This window comes from Panthera tigris, chromosome C1 (genome assembly GCF_018350195.1).
Source record: "Panthera tigris isolate Pti1 chromosome C1, P.tigris_Pti1_mat1.1, whole genome shotgun sequence".
Classification (NCBI taxonomy): domain Eukaryota; kingdom Metazoa; phylum Chordata; class Mammalia; order Carnivora; family Felidae; genus Panthera; species Panthera tigris.
Window position 1 is genome coordinate 32,104,063 of NC_056667.1, and position 12,089 is coordinate 32,116,151.

At 57.6% G+C, this 12,089-nt stretch overlaps 1 protein-coding gene across 3 annotated transcripts in view; it reads right to left on the reverse strand.

Annotated features, from left to right (window-relative positions):
• HIVEP3 (HIVEP zinc finger 3) overlaps positions 1-12,089 on the reverse strand; it is a 379,962-nt gene that overhangs the window by 9,424 nt on the left and 358,449 nt on the right. For all 3 annotated transcript variants that reach the window (XM_042996816.1, XM_042996817.1, XM_042996818.1), the window contains one exon: positions 5,176-5,351. In XM_042996816.1, coding sequence (XP_042852750.1) covers positions 5,176-5,351 — 176 coding nt within the window. The remainder of the gene's footprint in view (positions 1-5,175; positions 5,352-12,089) is intronic.

Below are 12,089 nucleotides of genomic sequence, written 5' to 3' on the forward strand. Positions count from 1 at the left end.
AGAATAAGGACAGATGGATAGGACACTGGATGATTAGATAAGCAGATGGATAGACAGATGGGGAATCAGTGGTTAGATGAAACAAAGAAATGGAAGGAGAGTTGGAAAATGGGTTAATAAACAGACGGGAAGCTGGAGAACTGGAGAGGAAGAGAGACGCCTGGGTGGATGGGGGAGTGGCTGTTGGGTTGCATGGGTGAATGGCTACATGCTCATAAACATGCAGGAGGGACAGGCAGGAGGAGAAAAGGCGGGGAAGGTGGACGGAAGGTTGGATTGGCGGGAGGACAGATGTGAGAAAGGGAGGGACAGTCAGGAGGAGAAAAGAAATGGGAAGATACATGGACAGGAAGACAAAGTAGGAGATGGGAGAAACGGGTAGATAGGAGGACAGATGGATAGATGGGCAGGCGAATAGGAGAGAGCCCATGGTTCGTGAACCAAAGCGCACTTCATAACCATTCTGAGAATTTTAAGGAACGTGTAGGGTTTTGCTGAGGGGATGATGGGAATCTTAACCTGGGATCCCTTGAAGTCAAGGGCAGCAGGGATGGAAGGGCACTTGTGTCTTGCCTCTCTCTTCCCTTTACTCCTAGTCTGTGGCTGTATCCTTCCCAACTCAGATTTTCCTCCTATAACCAGACAAAAACCTGTATCTTCTACTCCTGGCCAAAGGGGAAGCAGAGTCATAACTTCCAGAGACATTCTGGGAGCAGAGGGTCTCCAAAGGGGACCTATCTAATACAGGGGGTTCCTGTCTTCACTGTCATGAGCAAGCCAAGCTTGAGTAGGATGTCAAGGGGTGGCAAAGGTAGCTGGGGTCTTCCATGGGCCAGAGATACCAATCGTCCCCTGAGGTTCTGGAACCAGCCCACTGTCCCCTGATACCCCAGACCACAGAGGACTACAAACACTGCTCCTTACGGCTATGACATTATTGTATGTGTTCTGCCAGGAAGGTTTAGGTCTCTTTTCGACCAAGTTAGGTGCCGAGCACACAACGGGTGCACGATAATCGCACGTGGGAAGTGCTCTCCTCGTCTCAGAAGCAAGGTGTTGGAAGGAACTTTGCAGACCGTGTAACCCAACCCCCATCGGGCCCAGGGTTCTGATGCTTCCGCTCTAACTCTGGGCCTCGGGGCTGGTGATGCCGTTAGAGAAGATTACTGACGGTCTCAGCTGCTGGGATGTCATGGGAGGGCTCCCATTGGCCAACACAGCGAACCAGCCAGCCGAGGCACCTTGTTAGCACAGAGCCCTGTCTAGAACCAGGTTTCAGGACCCCAGGGGTCTTGCTTGCGGCACGCTGGCGCAATCAACCCAGGCTGGTCTAGGCGCTCGCCGATCTTGGGTCTGAGCTTGGGCTCTGCCACTTGCTAGCTGTGTGCTCTTGGGGAGGTTTCCGAACATTCTGAGCCCCCACTTCCTGCAACTCTCAAGCAATACCTACCTCTCGGGGATGCCGGGAGGAGCTGATGAGAGAGTGCATGTAGAGTGGTAGCAGGGTGTGCCCGGCAGAGAGCAGACGTTCACCACGTGGAACCGCCTTCCCGCCCATACTGTGTGCCCCCCACCCCCATGACAATCACTCTTTATTGAGCACCAGGGACTCTGCCACGCGCCATGCTGGGTGTGGAGGACAGAGATGCTGAAATGAAGATGCAAATGACTTTATCCTCCAGTCTGGGCTCAGGGGCTCCCAGGAGAAGGTGCCAGTGGCCCCTGGAGGCCGCAGGGAGGAGTCACGGAGTCTGAGGGGGCTCTGCCAGGACAGGCCATGTGGGTTACAGGAGAGAAGGCTGGCTGAGCAGCCCCGAGTGTTACCCGGTGCCCTCCCTGCCCTCCCCTCCCCGGACCTCTTCTGTGAACTGAGGGAGGTATACCCAATGGCAGCAGATATCTTCTTTGGCTTGGACACCATTTCTCTGTCAAGGGGCAGAGCCCTGGCTGGCCAGGCAGAGTCCCCAGCTCCACACCAGTTGTCCCACCCCTCACCGGAAGCCCCACAGTCCTGGAATGAAGGAGGAAAGGCAAGTGGATGAACATGATGAGTGGCTGGAAGAGAGGTAGAACTTCCACTGAGAGCATCGTCCAACGACTCTGCCTCATTCAGCTTTGACCAACCGCCCTCCTTCCGCCCCTGCAGGCCTGACAGACTGAGGCCTGCCCACAGCTGTCATCTCCATCTCCTGCGGCGACCGGCGCAAGGGCCTGTACACGGCACAGTCACCCTGCTGGCATCTGGGAACCCTCTAAGAAGAGGAAAGGGGACCCCCGGACCTCCACAGGGACATCCCGGCAGCCTTTCCCGGCACTACCCACTGAGACGCCTCAGCTAGCGCCCAGAGGCCCGAGCTGCCACCACAATGTCCAACACGGAGACGGAGACACAGACAGGCAGACAGAGACGGACAGGAAGGGCTCTCCGGGCCTGGGCGCAGCCAGGTGGTGGTGGTGGAGGGTCCTGAAGACCACCAGGCCCAGCCAGAGCCCAAGGGTGAGGAGAGGGAGGGGATGGCAGCCTGAAGGAAGCCGAGAGCCTAAGAGGAGGCTCCTGAGGTTTCCGAGTGATGGGGAAGGCCCACGCCTCCCGGAAGACACACGGCCCCGGAGGAACAGAAGACTCAGTGTGCTGCCTTTCCCTCACTCCCGGCACGCAGTGAGGGCCAACGGCAAGCTTCCTCTGCTGCAACTTGCCATCACCCACCCGCCACCAGTCCCTCTCGGAAGTCACGGAGTTTGAGATTCTACCATTTCAGATTCGCTTACTGCTTTGGCTCTGAAGGTATTGTCTTCCGGAAGCCTCTACGAGCATTTGAAGAGAGCTCAGAACCCTCGCTGATCACTGGTTGGGAACAGAGACTCCTGGGCCTGGCCTTCGGGGCGGCCTGGGCAAGCCTTCACACCCAGGACTCCACGCCCCAAGGCATATGTGGTATCTGCACCCCTCTGTTCAGGTTATACCCTCTGGACCCTCCAGGGCGGGGACTGCCGGTAGGCTTGGCATGGCCTCCAATGAAAAGAGCTGCTGGAAAAGAAGTGTTCCTGCCGGGGACCCGGCCTCTCTCAGACCTGACAAAAACAGACCAGGCCTTTTCTCTCCAAAAAGGCAGGGGGACCTGAATAGGGACCCCTCTTTGGAGACACTGCCCTGGCTGAGAACTTAGCCGGATGGGTTTTTCTAGTCTCATGTGTCAAGGTGAAGGCTCTCCGAGATGGTTCTCTGTGTGCTGGGCACAGCGAACCCAAATGGCCCTGGGCTGGGATGCACTCTCAAGACTGGGTTCCTCACATTGAGAACAGAACAGTGGGGTCCCCTGGACGCACCCCACTCTAGAGGCCACTTGATCAGCCACCTGATTTTGCCACTCCTTCCAGGAAAGGGGGGGATCTGCTCAAGAGAGGAAGGTGATGGGGGGTGATGCCCTGAGACAGGGGTCCTGGGTTCTAGTTACAGCTCTAGCATTAATGATCACTTGGTTTTGGGGGGCAGATTCACTTCCTTTACCTTCAAGAGGGTTTTGGACAAGAGGTTTTTTACTCTGTTACTTAGACTATCAGTGAATTATTCCCATCTCTCTTCTCCATGAAGGTCCACTGGCTGCCTAAGGCCAGAGGGGGTGGGGCTGTAGGGGACACATGGGGACAGAGCCCACACCCAGGGCAGAGGCAGGCGGGGCTGTGCTGCCTTGGACATGGCAGGGCTCTGGGACTGGAAGCATGCACGAGGCAGGGGGCCGGGCTCCAGGCCTATCTGCCTTCCCTGGGGACCTCTTGGAACACTGTTTATGGGACGCCAAGAGAGAAGAAGACCAGAGAAAGAGACCGGGAGGGACGGCACCTCCATTCCAACCAAAGCCTAAGTGGGAAAGTTTGAGGTCCGCTGAGAATGCCAGAAGGCAGAGGAGGGCAGGGGTCGGTGAAGGGGGTTAGGAGACCAGAGGTGGAACTCGGTCAGAGAAGGGCCATGAGCCAGGGGATGTGGTGAGCTGGCCCCTGACCCAGTACAGAGAGAACGGAAGGGGCCAGCAAGAGGAGGAGGAAGTGAGGAAGGCTGGCCACCTCCGCCGGGGCCCCCTCAAAGCTGCGGCCCAACCTCTCTCACTGGGCACAGCGTCACCAACAGAAGAAAGGTCAACGAGTGGCAAAATTGAATCTGTTCTCCAGTTCTTCCTGCAGAAACACCACAAGGCTCCAGTGGGGGCCAGCCCGGAGGCCCCCCACTTGCTCAAAGGAGAAGCCAGGGCCCTCATGCCCCTGCCCCAAGAATCTGCAGCACACAAGAGGCTGAAGCCACCGGGGAGGGGGGGTTCCGAGAGCCCCAGGCCTTTCTCTGCTTCACCTCTGGACGTCTGCTCCTCTACCAGGAAGCAGAGGGCAAGCCGCACTATCTTCCCTGCCTGGCCTGCGGGGACAGTCAACGCCATGAGTGGGGGGAGGGGCTTGATCCAAGTCTCACGGACTCGGCCCCACTTGCTCACACGAAGGGCCGGGCAGCTGCCGCCGGCCAGGCCACCGCCAGCTCCTAGCACAGCTCTGTGGGACGCGTGCCCTCCGTGGCCCGTCCTTCTTCCTTTCTCAGATGACGGCCAGGGCCTGTGCTGACCCTGCTTCGGGGTGCGGCTGGGGCCGGAATGCAAGGGCTGCCAGCCGGGGCGGTTGCGGGGAGAGCGGCGGAGGAGCCGGGCGGGCAGGAACATGGTTTGAGTGGTGAGGAGGGTGGAGGCAGGGGCGAGCGCTGCCATGAGAAGTGACCATGCGAGTGTGCTTAGTGGCTCGGAGTGGAATGGATTTCCAAACGCAAGAGTGGTGGTGACGAGTGCAGCTGCGGGAGCTCACCAGCTCGGTGGACAAAGGGCTAAGGAGACATGCAGAAGGACGGGGTGAGGAGATAAAATCAAAACCAGGAACCGTGTGCAAGAGCGCCATCAGGCGGCGGGCGGGGGGAAGCGCGCAGGTGGAGGACGGTGTGGGATCCAAGAGGACAGGCTGCGGCAGCCAGGGGGCGCCACTGCCCAGTCTGGAGCCGGCTGCTCGGCCACCAGGGAGCCCGGGGAAGGGGGGTGCCCCAGGCCCCAGGCGGAGAGGTCTGGACCCCTGAGCTCTGTGCTAGGGCTCCCAGAGGGGAGCTCCCTACAGCGGGAAGGGGCAGTGCCCCAGCTGACTGTCTCTTACCTTTGGTTTTAAAAGCAAAGTGACAGTGCTTGCACACATAGGGCCGGACGTCAGTGTGGGTGCGGATGTGTTTCTTCAGCATGCTGGGCTTCTTGCAGCGAATTCCACACTCCTCACAAACATATTTCCCTCGGCCGCGGCCTCGCACATATACATACTCTTCGTTTGATTTGTACCTATGAGCAACAGGCGTCATGGTAAAGGAAAAAAAAAGGAGGAGAAGAGGCAGGTTCCCACCTCAGAAGATGCACACGCTTGCTAGCCGCATCCAGCCCGTTACGGATACCAGGAGAGGAGGACGCGGAACGAGAGAGAACCTCGGGGTGGGGGTGGGGGTGGTCGCCCTGGGGATCCACCATGGACCCCTGCACCTGCCCTGCCCTCCGACAGGTAGGGCTGCCCCCTCTTTTCTCTCTAGAGGCAGCAGACCCTGTGCTTCCTGCCGGGAAGTGAAGCCACCGGTTGGCAGAGGGCCTCCGCTCCAGAGCCAGCCTCCACACCAGCCCACAAGGGACAGCCACTCTGGGCCACCAGAGGAACGACAAGAGTGAGAGAAGGTGACGCCCACAGCTCTAGCGGCTACCATTTGCCAAGTGCTCACGCTGTGCTGGGCACTTTACACAAATTGAATCACAGTCACGAGCAAGAGCCCTTCAGAGCTCGAGGCTCAAGCTCCCACAGCCAGAAAGGTATGGAAGGAGGATCTGAATCTGCCCGAAAGCCTATCCACCTCTCACGACGGGCAACAGTCTGCGAGGAAGCCACCTGGACACTGGTGTGAGGGGAGGTATGAGGGACGGCCATCATTTCCCCGTTCTCAGAGTGAGAAACCAGGAGCCCCGCGCTCTCTGCACGACCCTATCTCCAGATGAGCTGGAAAGCTCTCAGGACCCAGATTCCAGCGATCCCCTAGAGTCACAGGAGCAGGGCCAAAAGCTTTCCCAGGGTGGCTCCTGGGGCAGCCAGACCACCTGCCCGGTCTCAGGGCCACCAATGTTCTTGGACCTGAATCAGAATGCTCTTATTTCCACCTAGAAGGAAGCCCATGAGGTTCACTCGATACGATCCTCATCAAAATGCCTTGTTGGCCTGCTATAGATGTGCACGTCTCCTGACTGGGGCAGGAAAGGCTATGATGGAGCCAGTGGAGGGGTTCCTGGATGATTCCAGGAGAGCCTTCTGACTCATGAGGCATGGGTGCCTTAGGGGCGGTGTGGCCTCTTGGCCAGCTGAGCATGCCCCAGAACCCAGCAAGAGGCCTGCCTGTGCCCCACACTCGCACTGCACAACATGTCTCTGCCTGGGGGCCTTGGCACTCAAACTCAGAACAGGCGCAGGGGGACAGGGAGGTAGCTGGGACAGGGTGAGGAAGTTGGGACAGCAGCTGGGACTCAACCCTACTCTGCAGGGACCATCAGCTTATGGCTGCGAGGATGTCACAGGATGACGTGAAAGAAGGGACTCTAAGGGAGGGAGCCAGCAGGCAGCGACAGAGGGATCACTCACACACACTCTCACGCGTACTCACACATACACACGTATGCACACCCACACGCACTCCTACTCATATGCATACACTCTCTCACCATGGACCGCTGTCCACAGGTCCCTACGGGTCCTGGCTTTTGTCACCTCAGCTTCGGCCAACGGATGCCTCTTACGTCATCTAAAACCAGGGCGAAGTGGTATCTTGTGCTCAAGGGGAAGAAATGGAGGCCGTGGGGGTGGTTGGTAGGGAGACACGACTCTCGTCACTCTGCTGAAGAGCACCCTATGGGCAAACAGGGGATGGCGATCTCCCAGTGACAGAGGGTCGCACCCAGACAGCAGGACTCCTGGACCCAAAGCAGCTACCCACACCTGGTTTTAATTCCTATGTCCCTCTGTTGCCCCTGGGACCCATTCTGAGATGGAGCATCCTTTTCGCAGCCAGAGAAGTGAGAACGGCTTAGTCTCTTAGCACTGGGGGCTCTGCCACCACCTGGACACCAACCTCCGCTCAGCCCTGCTCGCCGGGTCCACGACACCCTCCCCCGGCTCCAACGTCCATCGACACAGGCATCCCTCGGTGTCCCCCTTCCCTCTACCCCACTGCTGTGGCGGGTGCTGGGCACTTGGCCCACCATCAGTCTGACTTCTCCTGTATTTGGGCTCCACCCTAGGCTCAAGCCAACTCAGCATCAGGTACTGGAGTCCATCTTCCGAGGCTGCTCTCGGACCCCTCATTTCTTCCTCTACAGCAAGCCTACACGACAAGCTTACGCGTACACACACGCACAGAAAGGACTCTGTCTGAACCTTCAAGGGTTGTGCCTTGACTCGTGTGCCTTGACCATGGAAGGTGGTGCAACCTGCTGGGGAGCACAAGGGGGCTGGGAAGGGCCAGGGAGGACAGCGAGAGATGAAAGCTGGTCCAGACAGGGACCAGGAACAAAGGCAAGAGGTGTTAAAACGCCCGGAGGATTTGGTGGGTGAAAGCAGATGAGGTGGGTAGGGCGGGACCAACTGGATCACCATCTCCGTCAGGCTGGAATGAATGCTATGCTAAGAAGTGTAGACTCCACTCCATCAAAGTTGTCTCAAAGATAAAGTCTCAGACAGAAGATGCTTCCCTGGCAGCACGGGGAATGGTGTGGAGGAGGAGAGACTTCGAGTCCCTGTAAGAGGCACATGTCGTAGGACAGGTGGCCATCTGGAGGGGGTAGGGGTCACAGTGACGCAGAAACAAAGATCAGAGTTTTCAACTTGGCTGGTTCGAGTGATACCATCTGGGGGCTTGGAGGGAAGCAATGCAGGACTCTAGTCTTTTGCTGAGTGTGAGATGCCTGTGAGGAGGACTTGAAGAAATGCCCAGGACACGGCTGGAAATCCTCAGGACTCGGCATATGGGACGCGCAGATTTGTGAGGGGGAAGCGGACCACTCAGGACAGGATTGAAAATAACAGGAGGACAGCGTAAGGGCCTAGAAGCCTCCCAAATGTGAGGGTGGGCAGAAAGACGGCACCAAAGCAGCAACTTCCTGGTAGCTCAGGAGGTTTGGAAGCCAGGGGAAAGGGGCTGGAGGGGGCAGCGGCCAGCTGAGCCAACGTCACGGAGATATGGAAGAGGATAGTTACTGAGGGGCCTCGGGCCTTGTCGAGGGCAGTCCTGGTTGAATGGCTCGGAGCCTATGATTTCTCTGCTCCTTGAAAGCTGGGACCAGGATCCATAAAGCTTTACAGCTTTGTGGTTCCCAAAGGGCCCAGCCCAAGGACAGGCTTGGGGCAGCTGTCCTGTGTGGGCTGGACCCTCCTCCTGGGTAGGACCATCCCCCACTTCTCACTTCCCTCCCTCCCCCCCGCTCCCCCCCCCCCCCGCACGCCGGGTCAGGATCAGCCCCCCCTTGTTTGTGTAGAGGTCCCACCCCTTCCCCAGCAGCTCCAAAGCCTCTGCCTCTGCTTTCTGGCACGTTCCGCCATCATGGACCACACACTCAGTTCAATCTTGTCACTAACTGACCAACCAACTGCAAAGCCTCCCTGGACCCGCACCCACTCCAGCGACTGCTCCCTCTGCTTCCTTCCTCAGCCCAAGCCTGGAAAGAACGGTCCATGCTTGTTTGTCCATGCCTCCTCACCACCCCAACTCCTGAGCCCCCACAACCCAGCTTCCCTGGCCGGCTGTCCTTGCCAAGGTCACGGGTTGCTAAATCCAAAGGACAGCTGCCTTTTCCTGTCTGCCCTTTGGCCTGCTTTCCAGAGGCGCCTGCTTGGTTTGGTGACCCTTCTCTGCAAGCTCCTTCCTTACCCCTCTCCAGGCTCCAGCCTGCACTCTCCTCTCCTCACCTCTCCCAGTGAACCCCCTCTGTGAACATCTGACTTATCACCCAACAGCCAATGGATACGCTGTTCTCTCCAGCTCTGACCTCTCTGCTGTACATCCAGCTGCCCCCTCAGTATCTCGCCTGGTGGTCATCAGGCACCTTGCACCCACGTGCCCAGAACCCTGTTCCCATGTCCCTCCTTCAGTACCACCTCATTCTGGGTGCCTGTCTCCGTAAATGGCATGCACACCTCTGCGGCTGGTGAGGCCGGCAGCCTGGGCTTCCCCCTCAGTGCCTCCGCTGCCTTCTCTCTTTATACTCAGTCCATCACCACAGCCCTGACCAAGTAGGGTCCAAGGAGACCTGCCTCCTGCCCAGACTAGCCAGGGCCACCAGCCTCTCCCCCTTGAGGCGGCATCTTTTCTCCACAGAGCAGCCAGAAGGGCTTTCCCTTCTGCCTCTGGGAGTCCTGCCTGTCCTCCCAGCCTGGGGGCGACGCCCCCCCCCCATCTCCCTCAGGATAAAGCCCTGCCCCTGCACCACCTGGCCCTGCTACCTCTCCAGAGCCCCGCTCCCCACTGTGCCAAACATCACGGGGCCTCAGTGTCCCTTTCCTCTGGCCTTCTGCCCTCCCCAGCACCACCCCCCTCCATCTGACCAGCTCCTCTGCTCCTTCAGGACTTTGCCAAAAGGTCCCTTCCTTTGGAGCCCTCTCTTCCACCTCTGAGCCTGGGGGTCCCTCCTTCACACTGTCGAGCTGCGGTTTTCTCACAAGCGTGGTCCCCATGATCCCCATGAAGGAGGGACTGTGTCCGCCTCAGCGCTTGGCCTATCCCCAGGGCTTAGCACAGCGCCTGACACCCAGCAAGTGCCCGGCACATCTGACTGCACACGAGAAAGCCAAACCCAGGCCTTCTCTCCCTGGCTCTGCTATAATCAGCCTCTCGGTCTTGACATCCCCACTCGCGGAGGCTAGAGCACAGGCTCAACCCAATGCTGTGGCCACCCCACGGGCCACATAGCCAGGTCCTCCTAGCCACGATGGACTGGCTGAACACTCCCCACTCCCCGGTAGCAACTGTTCTGCTCACAGGATGTAGGTCAGTATGAGACCTGGGTCCAAGTTCTGGCTCCTGCTTGAGCTTGCCGGGTGACCTTGGGTAGGTCGATTTCAGTCCCTTGGAAACAATCCATCTTCACTGCCCGGAGATACACCAAGCACCGTCATATGCCCCGACCTCAACCAGTCCTCCCATCAGCCCTTTACCATTGTCCCCATTTTACAGAAAAGGGAACCAAGGCCTAAGAAGTTTAAGTGATGTGGCCAAGATCAGCCCATCAGCGATCTTTCTGCCCAGCTCCCCATCTCTGCACAGACTTGCTGCACAAATACTTTCAGATGATGTTGCCCAAGGTTTCCTTAGCACTTTCCTTCTCCAGGATTCCCAGGGCCCTGTAACACTGCAGACAAACAAGAACAGCATCGTTCTCCACCCAGCCCTTCCTGAAAGGGCCGCCAGCGCTGGGTGGGACCCACAGGTGTTGACAGCTAACAGAAAAATGCCCCGCAGAGAGCCGGGGCAGGAAACCAGAAAACCATGGTGGGGCCTCTAGGGGCCTAGTCCTGCCTCCCAGGTTTGCTGGCCCCTCCCCGTCTGCCTAAGGCTGCCCTTGATCCAGGGCGGAGAAGTGAGGGACCCCCTGCCTGTTCCGGGGCCACAAGACAGTCCATGCTGACAGGCCTGGAAGCAGCTGACTCACAGCTCCCGGGACAGGGAGCCATTTCTCTGAGCCCCACCTACCTGCCTGTCTTCTGCTTCCCTGACAAACCAGTATCAGCCAGTCCGCGAAATGTTTGGTTTTGTTCTTCGAGAAAAATAGGTGTTTCTCTGGGTTCCAGAATGTCTTAGTTAGAGGGACCTTGAGACCACACAGCTTAACTCCCTGAGGCCCAGACTTGTGATGGCCAGGCAGCAAAGCGGCTGAGCAGAGCCCGGCCAGTCCGACCATGGTCGTGGCACCAGACCCCCTGCCTGGATGCATCTTTCAGTTCTGCCGCCTTCGGTCAAGCAATGAACAAGGCTGGTGGGAGAGGTCTGGAGGTGCCAGGATCTTCAAGAGCGTCTTATTCTATTCCTCTAATAGAGACGCAAACAGAAACGGAGAGGTTGAGTGTCTTGCCAAAGTGACAAGGCAACTAGAAAGAGGTGACGCAGAGCCTGGAACCCAGATCTGCCCCCAGTGCTCTTACACACGACACGGTATGACCTCTTGCCTTCTGCTGCTTCTCCTCCAATCCCGTACCTGAGGATGCCGAGCTCCCGGACTATGAGCATTCGGCACATGACCCCTTGGCTTGGGGCTCTAGACTCCTCACAGACATTTCTGAAAATTGCAGCTTCCACCAGGCATGCTGGAACTCTGTGTACGTGGCACATCCCTCTGCTCCAGGTCCCAGAAGAGGGGATGTGGTGGAAATTAAATGCATTTCAGTCAAGGTGATGGGGGAGTTGTTCTTGGCTCTGCATATGACAAAGATCCAGCAATGGAGCGGCTCTGTGAGGTAGAGAGCTCCCTGTCACTAGCACTGTTCACCCAGAGGCCAGATGAACAGGCTGGGAGACCAAGGAGCAGGAGGAAATTCATGGCTACTGCATGCCCGTGACACGGCCAGCTCAGTGACAGAAGGGGAACAGCTTGTTTACTCCTACGACCTGCTGTAAAATGGGCATATTTAGCCACTAAATATTTCATGTTGATTCCAATAAAAATAAATAGACCTATTTATTCCTGCACAAATGGAGGCAGGAATGGGGAGGGTGGCAAGAGGACTAAGCAAGCAGCGGTGGCATGGGGGTGGGGGCTGAAGCGGGCTGGAAAGCAGGATACAGTCCCTCTCTAAAGGGACAGTGGCTACACCTTTCCAGCCATGTGTTGCATGATGTTGGCTGATCTTCCAGGTTTTCGAGAAAACCACAAATACAGATTTAAAAAAAAATGAATATTAGTCTACTCTTATATAGCTCTCCCTGGGTACCAAGCACTATTTAAAATGCTTTCTATGCGTCACCTCATTTAAATCACATGGTGGCCTGTTAAGACAGGGGCTCT